Source organism: Coturnix japonica, chromosome 2 (assembly GCF_054131305.1).
Source record: "Coturnix japonica strain WE chromosome 2, WE-NBRP24, whole genome shotgun sequence".
NCBI classification, from domain to species: domain Eukaryota; kingdom Metazoa; phylum Chordata; class Aves; order Galliformes; family Phasianidae; genus Coturnix; species Coturnix japonica.
In genome coordinates, this window is record NC_140664.1 from 11,777,832 (window position 1) to 11,795,801 (window position 17,970).

Here is a 17,970-nt window from a genome sequence, read left to right on the forward strand (position 1 = left end):
TCCAGCTTATCATTAACTTCAAGGGATTTACTCCTCACTTTAATCAGTCACTGAATATATAGTCTGACCCAGGAAAAGGCACAGAGTGTAAAGCAGTGCCTGATTTGGTCTGGAGCCAATGGTGGGGGGAGAAGCGCTTTCAAGAGATTTGATAAGAAGTATTTCTGAGATAATGAACACTCCTACACAGAAGCCTTATCAAAAGTGGAATGAATATGGTTTATCAAACATTTGCTTTCAACTTCTGATTCTCTGGAAGCAGTGAGGGAAAGAGGTTGGGCTTCTTAGCAAGTTTACAGCATTGGAGGCGCTGGGTTTTATGTCACCTCCATGTTCCGTGGGTGGAAAATGGGATGCTGGAAATACTCTTCTGCTCAGAGAAATTCTTTGAGAAGGAGAGAGAAAATTACTCTTTTATTACGAGGTTTGCTGAGAAAATGTGATATCATTCATATGCATTGCCAAGCTGGAGAGGTGCCGCGCATCTTGGCAGCCATCTAGAGCTAACATATAATTCCTTTGGGTTGGTATGGGCTTTATCAGAAATGGCTCCATATGCAGTATTTACATAACTACGGTGGAGTGTGAGAATAAACACAGCTGTGGCATTGCCCTAAATATTTCAGTTCCGTGGGGAATTAAGGGAACTTTATCACTGAACTGCAGATAAACATAAGTCAGTAAGCAGTGGTCAGTTTAGCCAAGGAACAAATCTAAGCTACAATGGCCGGTCTGCTTGGAAGCATTTAAGTACTTTAGTGTTGGAGTTTACTAAGGTCATTGGGGTGGTTTGGTTTTGGTTTGTTTTTTTTTTTTGCTTTTCAAAAAATATGGAAATAACATCAGTCAGCTGCTAAACAAAAAGCATCATCCAAATGGACTGATGAAACAAAACAGCTAGACTGAAGGGCAGGTTGATAGGGATGTAGTGCTTTCAGCATAGCAACCCACAGCTTACCAGGAGGATTATAGGAGAATTTCTGTCAGGATCTCCACACCACATGGCCACAGAGGTGGCAGTTCTGGATCTCTGAGGGGAAATCTGTAAGGTTGGATTCTTAAAGATAGTTTAGAGTGCTGATCCCATAGCAAATAGTCAGTAGCAGAGCTCAGGCAGTTAAGGGTTTAGACTTAATCCTCACTGTAGGAATAAAAACGATCCCCTGCCTAGCAGCTTGCACAGGAATGACACTTGCTGACGTACTCCTTAGGCTGGACCAGTGCAGTGGATGACAAGATTCAATTTCAGTGCTGTCAGTGCAGCCTTTAGTCCTGTTTTGAATTCAGTTTTGATAAGTGTGGTGTGTTTTGTCCAATCTTGTTGTCACTCAAGTGATGGAATGAGGCAGTATGTATGCAGTTGTTAGTGCGTCAGCATCCAGCTTTGATTGCTGGCAGGCAATCCCCAGAATAGCCCCATTAGAAGTCAGTGAGAGTAAGTATTCTTGCAAGCATGATGTGTGTGCATACATGTACTAGAATTTAAACACTGACATCACAGTACAGTGCATATGTATTAGAATACATTAAGAGATCTCAAACTGAAATAGCACACCCAAGTTTTGAATCAGTGGACTGTTAGGAGCTGTCTAAATGCTCATTATTTTAGGAGACAAAACTATTGCAGGAATAGCTAACAGCCACCATCAAGGGGAATACAGTTGGATGAAAGATCAAGTCAAAAACTACCTGTTTGTATCCAGTTGCTTAGAGTTGAGGTGCACTCCAAGCTGTAGGGAAGCACCTTGCTGTTGGAACCTCTTTCGGCTCTAGATAATGCACTTTTAAACCAGAGGTTGCCACAGCTCTAACTTAGAAGAAAAGGCAGGAGTTTGCTATTTCTTTGCAAATGCAAAAGCAGCAAATTCTTCTGTGTCTTTTCAGTTCTTGTTCAGCACTTTGTTTACAACGTGAGATACAGTGACTTTGGAGATGGGAGTTCTCTTACAGAAACCACAAGCTTTGCGAAGAGCATTGTCTGACACTGTGCAGTAACATTTTTTCAAGGCTGCTAAAACACTGTTACACTGTCCAGCTATTTTTTCTCTTTAAAAGAAGTGTTGAAATGAGAGGCAGAGTGCAGAAAATACTGAGTGCTATTCCTGGCTTGTTCCCTGCCTCATCTGGATGATTTTCTGGGTGCTTTTCCCCCTGGGTGAAATAGGGACATTCTCACTGAACTCACTTGTGAAATGCTTTGTGATCTTGTGCCAAAAAGTGCTCTGTAAGTAGTAAGCAGCATTTCACTAAGAGCCACAGTGTGCTTTGAAAATCTGTGTTGTTTGTTAGCATTGTGTAGGTGTACAAATTCAAACTCAAGCTCACGTGGCACTGGGAGAGCAATGTTTCTGATGAGAAGGCAAAGCAGTGTGTGGTGGCTGTGTGTGTTGTTACTAACAGTCATCACAGAAAGCATTTATCTGCAAACAGAATTTTCTTATTCTCCAGATCTGCATCATATAATAAGGAATTTTCCTTTCAATATCTGAAGTTGGACCCTCATTGCATTCTGGAGTGGCTGCATAAGAGCTGTTATAGTCAGAAAGTGCTGAGTTCCAATGACTTTACTGAGGAGGGTGCACTATTATGTTGGCTCAGTTGTTTCTGGAAAATAATTGCAATTTTTAAATTATATAAGCAGTCATTTAGAAGTCTGAACAGTTCAGTTGCTTTGTTTGGAAAGTCATGACCTTTTCTATCTTTAGAACAATGTCTGCTTGGAGACCTCCCCTTCCCAAAATGGACAAACAAGAGACAAGCAGCCTTCATCCTCTCAGCCCCAGAGAGATACACAGATTGAGTTGCCTTCTGTTCTGGGTTCTGCTTGGTTTTAATCAATTAATTAAAAGCTCTTAATTGTTAGTCAAACTCTGAATTGCAGGATTTTGTAATTACATAACAAATATTTGTACTGAAGTAGTCTTGAACCTCAACCTGAATAAATTCCACTGAACTAATTACTTTTCTAATAGAGGAGTCGTCGCGTGTCCCAGAGAGCAGGCAGCAATACACAAGATGGAAGGCTGAGACTCAAGGCTGAGGTTGAAGTTGTGTGGGTAATATTCAGGGGAAGGCACCGCGTGTTTATAAGTGAAAAAGCACAAATATAAGTGCAGTTCAGTGATGAGCAATGAGCAGAGCTTGGTTTTATAATCACTACATGAAGACAAAGCAGGCTATTTTTTAGTGGGTTATTTAGCAAGTGGTCAAGTAAAAGTGATCCACAAACCTATGAGGAGCGCACAAAACCCCACTACTAATTAACTGGTACTGACTTCAGTGATACCAGTGCTGAAATAGTAACAGCAACTATCTCTCAGAGCATTTTTGTTGTTATTAGTGAAGGTGTTGGCACAGTTCTCAGAACCGCAGTGGACGGGATCCATTTTCCTGAACCTGTATTTGTCTGTGCTTTTGAAACCACTGCTGTGGGATAGAAGCCCACAAGATGGTCTAGCAAACATGTTTTGGGGGAAAAACATCTCTCCATACAAGACTTCAGAAAACTGTAAAAGATGAATGCCAGAAGCAATCATATAGCTGTGGTTAGTGCTTTCTTGCCATCACTGGTAGCAGGGTCTAAATGGGACATTGTGGGTTTTTGCTACTTTTGGGTAAGGCCAATTATACTTGGCTTCTAGTTCATGCTGAGTGATGTCACTGAAACTACAGTGTAAGAAAATTCATTTGTTTAGGATTAGGGTTTTTCACTTCCCTCAGCTTTGTATGTATAAAATAAGGATATTGAGAAACTACAGATGTGCTGTAAACATACAGCTAAAGAAGGTGGCAGCTCAATTTCAGCTTCTCCTGCTTTTTGATGGGCACCATGGCAGGGTTCAAAGCCTGGAGAGCATACTGAGCAGGAAGGCTAGATAGGTAGCCACTTGGAAAAACTTCTGCATTATCTTTCAAAGCAATTAATGAATGCTCCTCCTGCCTTTGTATCTGAAACTCCTATTGACTTGCCAGATGTGGGGTTAGATCAGCATTGGCAGACCTTCTCAAAGATCAGTAATTTACAGTAACATCAGAGCAGACCTGACTTCAGCTAGAGGATCTCATTCTATTCAAATGTTGTAAAGGTAAGTTTTTAGTGCTAGGTCTCACAATCAGTATCCGCCATTTTAACTGATAGCTATCACTAAGCGAGGTAATACATTTAGTCACGAAGCAGTATCTGAGTGAACATAATGTTTTTCCCCCCATTTTTCTAGACTCATTGAAGTCCATTCACCTGATGCCAAGCACACCGTGGTTCTCAGGAGTAAGGACTCAGCTACAGCCCAGGCCTGGTTCAATGCCATCCACTCCAGTGTCAATGATCTCATCCCCAGGGTGATTGCAGAGGTCAGAGACCAGCTGGGTAAAGCAGGGATTGCTGGAAGTCGAGAGATTAGACATCTAGGCTGGCTTGCAGAAAAGGTAATGAAAATGTTTTCATTAATTTTCATTTCTAAGTTCTCTCTTTCTTGCTGTATAAAGTTCTGGGTTTTTATCTAGCTTTTCTTGAAGACCCTTCTTTTCTTAATGTGCCAAATTTCATAGGGTTTTTTGTTTTGTTTTGTTTTAATGTAACTGGAAGTTTCTTGATTCTTCAGTACACCAAGTAGTGAAGGCTTTCCTCGGAGATCACAAGTCTCATGACCTGACCAGGTGAGGTGTGGGGTGTGCACCAAATTCTGATGCCAGCCTGCAGTTCCTCTACATTACATCTCCTGATTGTGTATATGAGGTTGTCTGCCATAGTATCCCTCCTCCTGCTGGCCTGGGAAGTAACCCCCTCTGCCTGGCTGCAGGGGTCACAGAATCATGGAATTGTAGGGGTTGGAGGGGACCTCCAGAGATCACTGAGTCCAACCCCCAGGTCAGGCATGGTCTGGAGGACAAGGCATCCCTGCTGCACCTGGGAGCCACATCTGAGCTGATCTTCATGACAGACAGAGCTTGTGACTGCAGTTCTGTTGCCATGTCTTGTACAGTTTGAGTCTCAAAGTATTTCATACCACAGAGGAAAGCTCGTGTTCGGTTTTAGAGTAGTTTGGGTGTAGTGAGCTGCAGGAATCAGACCTCTAGATGCACAGGGATGGTACTGGTATGAGATCATCTGGCCTTAAATCTGCACTTTTAAATCAGAAATAATTTTAGGCACTGTACCAACTGATAGGTGTGAATTGGTTTCCGTAACAGCATTAGGACTGTGCCTAGATACACCTTCTATTCAGGTTTTGTGTTGGTGGTCATCCAGAGCACCTCAGCCTCACTAACTGGGTTGCATGGAGAAACAGTCACTATATTACATACCACCCTTTCAAACTAAGCCTTCAGCACAAATGCAGAAAGCTGACTGTGGCTGTCCTGCAAAGAGTGCTGTACGCATTAGATGTGTTTGGGATTTATAGATGAACATACAGGAACCATAGGCACAGCTGCCATGTTTCCATTTAGGATCCTTTAAAAGGGCACACCATTTACTTTAGCCAAACAGAGCTCGGACCATGCTATTAGTAATAAGGCAAAGACTGCATAACTTTGCAGACAGGGTTGCATTTAGTATTGTAGAGAGTGTGAAGATCTGGGGGGAATAATCTCAACTCTTCCTTAAAACACAAAATCCTCAGTGAGTAAATTTTCATAGCATTAAACTGGGCAGCTGTAAAGTGTTGAACCTTGTTTTCTCTTTATATCCATTTCTATAGACTTAAGAAGAGCTGTCCTTTTCTGTTCTAAAATCTTTGCCTTTGAAAGGGTAGCCACTCTGTAGCAAATTATTTACACCTTATACTTAGTAAATTAACAGATCACTTGAAGTGGACACATTACATGCTTCTTTTTTGTGAATATCCTGTTCTTATTATCAAGTGTGTGATCAATAGTGCTTGGCAGCAGGGTGCATGTGGAAAGCTGTGAGACTGAGTGCGGCCAAATAGCACAGCCTCAAATGGGGTCTGTGGACAGGAGGTGGGCTGGATTCTGAATAGATTCTGTTGGGATGTTTATAGTAATCCATGCAATTTTTATTAAAACTGTGCAAGATTTCTCTTTTCCTAATAATGGAAGTAATGTTTCTTCATGTGGAAGAGGGGCAGACCCTTAAGCTGTCTTCTTCTTGACAGATACTACATGATATCCCATTCACACACTTCTTTCCACTCTTCATTCTGCCTTATAGACCACTGTCTTGGTTCATGTTATTGAGCATGGGCCAGTTCAAGATACTGTTGATTTTAGTGACAAAACATATGTGTTACTTTTAATAGCACCAAGTTGCAGTTCATTCAGTTCCAGGGTGTTTACAATGGCTGTCATCAAGAGCTGGCCTTGAGAGATTTGTAACAGCCTTGTAACCAAAAGTTAATGTTTTCTTAACTAAACTAACTATCCATTGCTTTGCAATAGTAATGGAGTGAGGTCAAGAGATCGCTGCTTCTTCTTATTTAGGAGACCCGTGTGAAAGTAGAGAAAATCTCTACATATGTAAAGATCTATGTTATGTTGCTTTTATTTGTTACTGAGCTTTGGGCTGTAAATCCTGGATGTAGAAGACTACCTGCAGAGTGGGAGAGGAGGGTGCAGACTGTGCATGGAGCTGTTTCAGAGGTGTTCAAGTCAGCCAGGCTGGGTCTGACCACGAGGCATTTTCATGTTCCATGTGCAGAACACCAAGGTAGCCAGAAACAAAATTCTGCAGTGATTTTTGGAGCAACACCAGGAACACTGACTTCCTTTTCCTGGGGTGCACTTCCCTTCCATGTTCACTGTTGCTTAGTTTCTAAATGCTGGAGCTTAGAAAGCAAAACTGTGAGGGAAGGAACCTCATTATTGGCAGCCACCAAATAAAATATGTGCCTTGTATTACTCCCAATGGTGCCATTAATTTCTTTCTGATATTTTGTGGCATTTTTCCATGGGTAGCAGTTGGAAGAAGTCTGAACTCAGGTTCAGCAAGCTTCATAGGCTGTAACTTTTAAGACAGCTTCTATGGTGTCAGATTATGTTTCTTATATAGCATATCGTCACTGTGACTTCTCAGTAAAGTGGATTGATGCTAACTGAGATGAATTCCTTTGGCTGCCTGGGAAATGTGATATGTAATCCCATGGAAATTTCATTGTAATTTGCTGTGATTACTCTCTGCTTTCATTAAACTATTTCCTGGTTTGACATTTTTATATGCCTCTGCTCTAAACTTAGCTCTAAACTTCAACCTTTACGTTACTACAAAAATAGATTCATTAGCTGAGCCTCCCTCAGGTGGGTAACATTAACATAAATAGTAGGATATGTGAAGTACTATGCAACTGCATGCTAATGGGTTTCTTTCACTGAACTCTGATAAGACTGCCCTGAATTTATGGGCAGGAACACTCCGTCCTGTAGATCAGCCTTGTCAGAGGGCAAGGAACTCCCTGCCTTTGCCCCAGGGTGTGCACGTGTGCCCATCAGCAGGTAAAGCACAGGCCCTGCATTACTTGAAGAAAGCAAACTATTGTGTGGCTTTATAATAGGTGAGGAGAAAAACAGCCAGAAGCAGTTATTAGAGATGCAAAATTCCTTGTTTTAGAGGGGCACTAACCTTGTCCTGTCCTTGTTCTTATGGAAAGGGTTCTGAAGCCAGCCAAGGATTACGGAGTTATGTTAAAGGCCGGCATCCTAAAACTTGCCTGCAACTAACAGAAATGTCAAGTGCCAGTTTATAATGAAATGTGTGGACTTGCCATAACCTTTCTTGAATTTCTCTTTAACCAGCAAAACTTGTGTGATTAACAAGTGTCTAAGTGGGGGGGAACAGCTGCATGTGGGTTTTAATCTTAACCTTTTTCTGGGGCTCTCTGTAAGGATACTTCTAGTGACCAAATACAGAAAGAGAAGCAACGTAATCCTGAGGAGCTTCTCCATGTGCATATTAGTTGCCCTTCTACTTTCTAGTAATCCTTTCAAATCCCTTTAGAAACGTCTTTACCACTTCTCACCCACTTTTTTATGGTTCTGGGTATCCTGTGGGTTAGAGGGAGCTGAAACAGGCACTTGTGCTTTTCTCATTACACTGACCCAGCTACTGCTGAGTTCCTTTGTGAGAAGCAAGCTCTGTTCTTGTGCTGGAGAGTCAACTTATCAAGGAAAGTATGGTTTATTTTGTCACTTCATAATATCTGTTCCAGTAGATGGAGATACTACTGACAAAAGTTTTATCTCCATTTTTGCCTCATGCAAACACAGTGAGGTGTTCAGAACAAAGTGGTTTTGCAAAGGTTGTTTTTTCCTACTCAGCAATTGGCTACACGAGCATTGGAGCTGCAGTGAAGCACCAGCCCTGTAGCTAGGTCAGTAAAAACCAAAAAACCAGTCCGAAAAGAAACCCCCATATCTCTGCCTCTCGTTGTTCTTTCTGTGCTGGTGATGCTTTAAATGCAGACTTGGCAAAAAGAACAACCACTTCTGTAGCCGGAGAACATTCTGCTTTCTGAATGCCAAACGTCTCAGCAGACAATGGGTTTGCTAAAATGGTCTCAAGGCTCCTTTGAGAAACTCAAAAATAGGGGTGGCTGCAAGATGGCTTTTATAATGGTAATATTTGAAGCAGCAAGAAAAATGCTTCTCTTGGTTTCTCTTGCTGGATTTTAACTCCAGCGTTTCACTCACATTCACATAGCTTTGCACACTCCAGGAAGATGTATCACTGCTCTCAGAGATCTGATGGGGAGATGAGAACAAGTACCTGATATGGAGGGGAAATAGCTACACAGGCACGATGAATTAGAGGTGTTTTTCAGCTCATGACACTATCTCTGAAATGAGAAATGCGTTAATATATTGCAGGCTGTTCAGTCTCCTCAGACCTTAGATAACCATATCACTGTATTGAGCTGAAGTGTGGGACATGTCATAGCAGTGATCTTCAGTGTGGAGCTGTCTGTTTCAGCATTGTATTTATCTTCCTGTTTTCCCTGTACTTCTGAGCAGGGAGTGATAGCAGCAAGACTGTGGGACGTGCAAGCTGTCCAAACAAGATTTAGACAAATGACACGAGAGCCTCTTTGAAGGGTTTTTTTCTTTCCCCCCAGTATGAAATGAAAACGTTTCTGTTTTACCATTTCCTCTGCACCTATGTTCATTGGTTAGAAAAACAAGCAGGCAGCAACAGAGCCACATTGTTATTCTCATCACAGGGCTGTGAGTTTTCAAAGAAAAGAAGAGAAGCTTCAGTCTCAAAATTTTGTGTAATTCCTGAATTTCTAGAACAGGCTTTGAGCAGTGACCTTAAAATGTCTTTGCATGAGAAAACCACCAGCCTGTCGTCGTGCAGTTAAAGCGTTTTGACTTTATTTAACAGCGTGAGCATCTGCTTTTAACCACCTTCCTGTGACACAGTATAAAAGCACAGCAGGTGCTGGACAGCATTTAGAAATCCCTGGCATGGCTGCGTCCCTGGCTGCGGTGCCTTTGATGCAGATATGTGGCCACATGTGCAGCTCTGGGCTGGCTGCTGCTGTCCCCCTCAGCTCTCCCAGCCTTCCCATCAATGTGGTAGAAGCACCCATCTGGCCCTGTAATGAGCCAGATCAGATGGTTATGCTGGCAGAAAGCTCATTACTTTTTGGGGAAAACGCAGATTCCAGTGCCAGAGTAGTGAGAGCACGTGGCAGAGGTGTAGGGGCTGTGTGGTGGGTCTGCCTCTTTGGGCAGCACGTAGCTCTTCAGCTGTGCAGGAGATAAATCCGGGTTGCACTGATCCCCAGCTCCTCATTCTGACTTGAGAAAATACCTGTGTGTGTTTAGTCTGAAATGGCAGTGAACTTTGGGCTATACTGTCTTAACCCATATTGCAAATCAGTGTATTATTTAACCAGGTAAATAACCTGCTAGAAACATTGGAGTTTGCTAAGAAATCTGTAATTCCAGCGTGGTTTCTTTTTTTCTTGCAAGGAAATTGTGTTCATGTAGCGTGGTCTTCTTATGAATTTCCAGTCTTTACAGCTTTTTTTCCTTCATTCAGTCTCAGTGTTCTTTAGTAGTTATCCATGCATTCCATCTCTCTCCATCTCTCTCTTTCCTTCTCTCTTTCTGTCTCTATCTCTCTTTACCCATCTATAAGACGAGCAAGGCAGTTTGGACCTGGCCTATTCTGAATGGCTCAAAGATCTGATTTCTCATACTGATAGCATGCAGATGGTCATAACCTTACCATTAATCTATCCTTCTGTTGATTACACATACCTCAAATTGGAAAGTCCTGTGTGTCCTAAATTAGAAACTGTATTTTTAAATTCTGACTAATTACTTGCTGTGTAGCCCTTCAGTAGAAATGAAGAGTCCTGTTTTTGCCCTCTGTCACTTAACCTTGTAGCTTAGTAATGCCAGAACTTATTTGTTTGCTTTGTCAAACACCACAACAGAGCACTTAATTACATTAACAGTCTTCATTATCTGGGATAGCGATCAGCCTGACCTAAGGAAAGACGTAAACCTGATGTAGCATGTAGTAATTTCCTCTCCCCGATTCAGTGAGGTCCACACGTCAATTCATCAACAGTGACATCGATATTTTGTTGTTTTAGGTGCATTCAATAAATAGATACATTAAGAAAAATTCTAGCTAAAAACAATCATTTCATTACTGTAACGCATGCTATTCCTTCATGTGCTGATGAGAGCCAAGTTGAGCAAATGATAAATCTAAGTCAGGAGGAAGTGCTCAGTACCAAAGGGATTGGAAAGCAGTGTAAGTGTAAAGATAGGGCTGATAAATCATGAAAAATTACAGGATTAGGGTAGTAAATGAGTATAAGAGTGAAAGATCTGAGCTTGAAAGCTAGTCTGCAGTACAGCTTGGTTTTTGTAGGGCAGAAGAAAACAAAACCTGTGATCAGATAATTACAGAGCACAGTTCTGCAGTGGGTGAATACTATTGTGCCTGTGTTAGCCTTCAAATGTAAAAGCATTCTCTCAGAATTTGAGCTAAAGTATAAAATGGGGCCCCGCATGTCCCCTTGCCTTTCCCACAAGAGTTGAGTTGGCTCTGGCCAGATTCCAGGAGAAGTAATTACACTGTGCCTGTTCTCCCTTCTACATTTTGATCTAACTGTTTCAGCAGTGCTCATTCTGATTTCACGATCCACATAAACCCCAGAAAAGAAGAGAAAGTTTCTTTCTAATGACATTCTGTTCCTATTGTAACTTTTCCCTTCCTTCGCCAGGAGAGTGGTGAGATCTGAGCTGTAATTCCTGCTCCAGCAAAGACTGGGGAGGACAAGAGGTACTGCTGGCATCCCAGGTGCTGCCCCTGCTTCTGGGGCAGAAGGAACACAGGGCTTGAAAGGAAAGGAGAAGAGGATGCCATAAGGAAATGGGGAAGGTTTGCAGCCTGCTGGACTGTAGGAGATGATTCTTTTGGCAGGGCTGTGTCTGCAGGAGCACATCCTGGCATGGTCCTGAGCACAGCTGCTTTTTTGTATGTAACGCCACTCTCCATCTTTTGCCTTGGCAGCTGCAGTTGGATCTATATGCGAGGATCCACCACCCTTCATGCAGATGCTGGGTTAGCTCACCTCAGGGGCTGCACAGCTCTGAAAGCCCATGTCTGAATGTATGTGTATTCAAGTTCAGCTGGGAAAAAATGTAGGAGTGATGTAGGTATGATGAAGGAAGGCTTTGATCCTCTTCCTAGTGAAGCAGGTGAAAGACCTCCTTTTTTTCTCTCAGGTTCTGACAGTAAATATTACAAGAAATACAATGAAAGTATTGGGGACAGCAGTGGTCCTTAGTTCTCACATGTGACGTAAATGCAACAAATAAACCACACTGCGTAAGGAAGCAGAGAAATTTTCTGAATGCATATGATACCTGGCCTTCAGTGGGTGCTCTTCTCAGGGCAGGAGTGGAGCTGCAGTGCTAAGGAAATCTCCCAGCATCTGCTGGCAAATCGATGCCCACCCAGCTGTGTTCTTTTTCTTCAGTGTTACCTTTATTCTCTTTTTCTGCTCTGTCTCCTGAAGTTAAAAAATCACTTTCAGGGAAATGGAAAAGTCCATTAGAATCATAGAATTATTGAGGTTGGAAAAGACCTCGAAGGTCATCCAGTCCAACCATCAAGCCATACTCAGCCTGAAATTAGGAGCACTTTGACCTTCAACCTTTGCCCGATGTGAGTTCCTCTCACCCCAGTGATCAGTTTTTGTTTTTTTCTCTAGCACAACAATGTTCCCATTGCAGCCTTTTTGATTGATAACAAAAGTAAATTGATTAGAAAGCAGCAGAATAGGTCATTAAAAAAACTATTCCTTCTGCCCTGCAGCCCCACCAAAACCCACAGTTAATCCTTAGTAAGAACACAGGGAAACGTGGAGTTGTTCCTGGTAAAAATGCCCCAATTTGGAGGAAATTTTTTTTTTGCCTTTTCTGTTGTGTTTTTAAGTATAGAATCATAGAATCATAGAATTACCCAGGTTGGAAAAGACCTTGAAGATCATCAAGTCCAACCACAGCCTAACCATAGTACCCTAACTCTAACAACCTTCTGCTAAATCATATCCTTGAGCACCACATCCAAACGTCTCTTAAACACATCCAGGGTCGGCGACTCAACCACCTTCCTGGGGAGCCTATTCCAGTACTTAACTACCCTTTCTGTAAAGAAGTGTTTCCTAACGTTGTCACGGGTTACTTAGATTTACCTATGCCTGTGACAGGGGAAGCCACCCCACGCCCCCCCCCCGGGGCCTGGAAAGGAGGGGGAAAAGGGGAGTGGGATAAAACAGCGACAATCTAAGGAGGAAAAACTTATTTTACTAAATATGATACCGAAATACAAGATAACACAATATAATATAATTGAGGCTAACAAATCGAACGAAACAGAGAGAGAGAGAGTCTCCGAAAACCGAGAGGCCTACTGTGAACTCTAGGCGACACGGCTGGAACGCTTCCCACTCTCCGAGAAGTTCGAGAGAAGAAGGAGGGCACTCCAGCCTGGGAACGAGATTATATAGAGTCCTGGTCCCGTGACTTATTGTTACTCCTGTTGTTCTCTGGGATATGTAGTCTTCTTCTGTGGACTGCACATTCAACAGAAGTATCCATACTTGACATGATGTTATGATGTGGAATACTGATAGCAAAATTACAAAATTACAAAACCATGACATTCCACCCCTTATTCTACATTATTACATCATGGTTAATATATACATATATATACATATATATACACGTATGTAAAATTGTGATAGCTAAATAGTAGAATTGCATGTAACATAACTAAATGTACAACTATAATAACTAAAATACACTACACATGCAAACATATATATATATATAGATAGATACATAAAATTATTGACTGCACTCCCCCAGCATCAAATTCCCTTGTGGCACACATTGAACATCCCCATCCTTCTGCATTACCCACCATGTGCACCCAGGTCCCTGGGCAAAGACAGTTCCACGGATAGGTTTGCCCTTTCCAGAAGCTGGAAGGACCCAAACAGCTTTTCCCAACATGTTCTTTACATGTATAACAGGGACCTTATCTCCTTCTACAGTGTGTAGGGGGCTAGATTGACTAGGACCATCACGATTGACAGATCCTCTAGTATTGACCAGCCAAGTGGCTTCTGCCAGATTCTTCTCCCAGTGCTTAAATGTTCCACCGCCCATTGCTTTCAACATAGTTTTCAACAACCCATTATATCGTTCAATTTTACCAGAAGCTGGTGCATGGTAGGGAATATGATAAATCCACTCAATGCCATGATCTTTGGCCCAAGTATTTATAAGAGAATTTTTGAAATGTGTTCCATTATCAGATTCAATTCTTTCTGGGGTGCCATGTCGCCACAGGACTTGTTTCTCAAGACCTAATATGGTGTTTCGAGCAGTTGCATGGGGTACTGCGTATGTTTCAAGCCACCCAGTGGTTGCCTCTACCATAGTGAGTACATAACACTTACCACTGCGAGATCGTGGCAAGGTGATATAATCAACCTGCCACGCCTCCCCATATTTATACTTTTGCCATCGCCCTTCCTCCCAGAGAGGTTTCATCCTTCTGGCTTGTTTAATTATGGCACATGTTTCACAATCATGAATAACCTGCGCAATAGCGTCCATGGTTAAGTCCACCCCTCGGTCTCTGGCCCACTTATATGTCGCGTCTCTTCCTTGATGGCCTGAGGTCTCATGAGCCCATCGAGCTAGAAATAATTCGCCCTTATTCTGCCAATCCAAGTCGATTTGAGCCACCTCAATTCTAGCAGCTTTATCTACCTGATGGTTGTTTTGTTGTTCTTCAGTAGCCCGACTTTTGGGCACATGTGCATCCACATGACGCACCTTTACAACCATATTCTTTGTTCGGGAAGCAATGTCCTTCCATAGTTCAGCGGCCCAAACAGATTTTCCCCTCCGTTGCCAGTTATTTTGCTCCCACCGCTGTAACCACCCCCATAAGGCATTTGCCACCATCCATGAGTCAGTATAAAGATACAGCATTGGCCACCTCTCCCGTTCAGCAACATCTAAGGCCAGCTGGACAGCTTTTACCTCTGCAAACTGACTTGATTCTCCCTTACCTTCAGTGGCCTCTGCAACCTGTCGTGTGGGGCTCCACACAGCAGCTTTCCATTTGCGATGCTTCCCTACAATGCGACATGATCCGTCAGTGAATAGGGCATATTTCTTTTCATTTTCTGGTAATTCGTTGTATGGTGGGGCCTCTTTAGCACGTGATACCTCTTCTGCTGGTGATGTTCCAAACTTTTTATCTTCAGGCCAGTCCATGATTACCTCTAGGATTCCTGGACGATTGAGGTTTCCCATTCGCGCTCGCTGTGTAATCAGCGTAATCCACTTGCTCCAGGTGACATCGGTAGCATGATGGGTGGAGGGAACCTGTCCTTTGAACATCCAGTTCAGCACTGGCAGTCGAGGTGCCAAAAGGAGCTGTGTTTCAGTCCCGACTACTTCGGAAGCAGCCCGAACCCCCTCATATGCGGCTAAGATCTCCTTCTCAGTTGGAGTGTAGCACTCTTCAGACCCCTTATATGATCGACTCCAGAATCCCAGGGGTCGGCCTCGGGTCTCTCCTGAGGCTCTTTGCCACAAACTCCAAGTAGGGCCTTTCTCTCCAGCAGCAGTGTAGAGGATGTTCTTTACATCCTGTCCAGTCCGTACTGGCCCCAGGGCTACAGCACGGGCTATCTCTTGTTTAATCTGTTCAAAAGCCTGCTGCTGCTCAGGGCCCCATGCAAAATCATTCTTCTTCCGCGTTACCTGATAAAGGGGGCTTACAATGAGGCTGTAGTTTGGAATGTGCATCCTCCAAAAGCCTACTGCACCCAGGAAAGATTGTGTCTCTTTCTTGCTAGTTGGTGGAGACATGGCAGTGATTTTGTCGATCACATCTGCTGGGATGTGACGACGTCCATCCTGCCACTTTATACCTAAGAACTGAATTTCCTGGGCAGGTCCTTTTACTTTGCTTCGCTTAATAGCAAAGCCAGCTTGTAGAAGAATCCGGATTATCTGCTCTCCTTTTGTGAAAACTTCTTCTGCTGTATCGCCCCACACAACAATGTCATCAATGTACTGCAGGTGTTCAGGAGCACCACCCTGTTCCAGTACAGTTTGGACCAACCCATGGCAAATGGTTGGGCTGTGTTTCCACCCCTGGGGCAAACGGTTCCAAGTATACTGAATGCCCCTCCAGGTGAAGGCAAACTGTGGCTTGCATTCTGCGGCCAAAGGAATAGAAAAGAAGGCATTGGCAATGTCAATGGTGGCATACCATTTGGCTGCTTTTGACTCCAGCTCGTACTGGAGTTCCAACATGTCCGGCACAGCAGCGCTCAATGGGGGTGTGACCTCATTCAGGCCACGGTAGTCTACTGTCAGCCTCCATTCTCCACTGGCTTTACGCACTGGCCATATGGGACTGTTAAAAGGTGAGTGAGTTTTACTGATCACTCCCTGATTCTCCAACTGGCGAATCAAATCATGAATGGGGAGCAAGGAATCCCTGTTGGTGCGATACTGCCGTCTGTGCACTGTCTTTGTAGCAACCGGTACCTGCTGCTCTTTTACTCGTAGCAGCCCCACAACAGACGGGTCCTCTGACAGGCCAGGCAAAACAGACAGCTGCTTAATGTTGTCCATGTCTACAGCAGCTATCCCAAAGGCCCATCGATACCCCTTAGGATCCTTGAAATGCCCCCTTCTGAGGTAATCAATACCCAGTATACATGGAGCCCCTGGGCCAGTCACAATAGGATGTTTTTGCCAGTCTTTGCCAGTGAGGCTTATTTCAGCCTCCAGCACAGTCAATTCTTGAGAGCCCCCAGTCACTCCAGAAATATGGATTGATTCTGTCCCTTCATGACTGGAGGGCATTAGGGTGCACTGTGCACCGGTATCCACCAGCGCCTTATATTCCTGTGGTTCTGATGTGCCAGGCCATCGAACCCACACAGTCCAATAAACTCTATTATCCCTTTCCCTCCCCTGACTGAGGGCAGGGCCCCTCTATTGGTTACCTGTGATGACTGGAGCAACTCCACTGGTGGTTGGTATGTCTAGCAGTTCTTTCACCCGTGCTCGTAGTGCAGAAGTAGGCTGATCATGCCACTTCCTCATGTCTTCTCCACGGTCACGTAGGTAGCGCCACATGGAAACACGCGGTGCAATCGTACTGTTGTTCTTTGCTCGAGCTGGGAAGCGTGTGCGTTTAACAGCTGAGACTTTTGATGATGCAGGTGGGGAGTAGGACTGGACTAGTTTGATCAGATCCTTCATTAGACCTGGTGGCCCGTATGAGGATTGACCTTCATCAGTTGTTTCTGATACTATTACAGGATCATTACAATTAGTTGATGGAAACAATTTCTTGCACATTTCATCTACTCGGTTTTCAAGCCGTGAGATGGCAGAAACTGCGGCATGCAGTTGGGGGAGCTGCTGATCGATGGTTTGAAGCATTATAATCAGCTCAACAACTCGGGGCCATCTGTCCACGAATCCTTTAGATCCTGATACCAATGACTGTGCAATTCTCTCTGGTGCTGTACTTGTGATTTTCTGCCACATGTCAGGATCGGCCCTCACTCTCTCAGGGTCAAGTTCGCTTGGATCAGGGCTGTACAACATTTTCGCCATGGCCAATTCCCTCAAGCGCTGAATACCTTTTTGGACGGTATTCCAACTATCAAATTTAGGCTTCAAAGCATCCTTATAGGGGTACCTTTCTCTCACGGCTTCTAACAGCCGCAACCAGAGAGTGGCAGCTCCATCCGAACATCTGCTAATCCCTCTGTCGATACCTGCATCTTGGGCAATGCTTCCTAGTTGGCGAGCTTCATTACCATCTAGAGACAAGCTGTTGGCCCCGTTGTCCCAGCAGCGAAGCAACCAAGCAAGGATACCTTCATCTTGACGCCGTGTGAACTCCTTTCTTGAGCCTTGGATTTCAGTCAGCTTCAGAGGTCGACAATAGGTGATTTCCTCCTCCTCATCAGTCTCTTCTTCATGCCTCTTGGTTTTTGCCTTTGCTTTTTTCGGTACTGCTCCATGCCCGGCACCTGGGTCTTCTGCTGCCCCCCCCCTGTGCTTCTCCTTCTTTTCGTTCTAGACGCATGGACACCCGTTTCCATTTCTTGCCTTCCACAGGGGCAACTGATATTGCTACTGATGCCTCCTGTGACTGATCAGAATTAACTTGGGCTTGAATCTCAGATCGGAAACTCTCTCTCTCCAGAATAGTATGATACAAAGCACGGTATGCATAAGCCAAACCCCACATAAGGTTTACCTCCTTAGATCTCTGACCCAAATACTCACTTAATTTCTTAGGGTCCCTTAGGTGTTCAAGAGTGAAATCCCATGACACTGCGGGTCCCCATGCTTCTAAGACTTTTCCTAAACCTTTCCATATTCCCTGCCAGTCATCATTCTCTGGTTCTGGAGGAGGCTTCCGCATAG

General features: G+C 43.7%; 1 protein-coding gene across 1 annotated transcript in view; it reads left to right on the plus strand.

The window, feature by feature from the left end:
• Window positions 1–17,970, plus strand: part of SNTB1 (syntrophin beta 1) — a 108,068-nt gene that overhangs the window by 60,508 nt on the left and 29,590 nt on the right. The window contains exon 3 of the mRNA XM_015856228.3: window positions 4,218–4,425. Within this exon, the coding sequence (XP_015711714.2) occupies window positions 4,218–4,425 (208 nt within the window). The remainder of the gene's footprint in view (window positions 1–4,217; window positions 4,426–17,970) is intronic.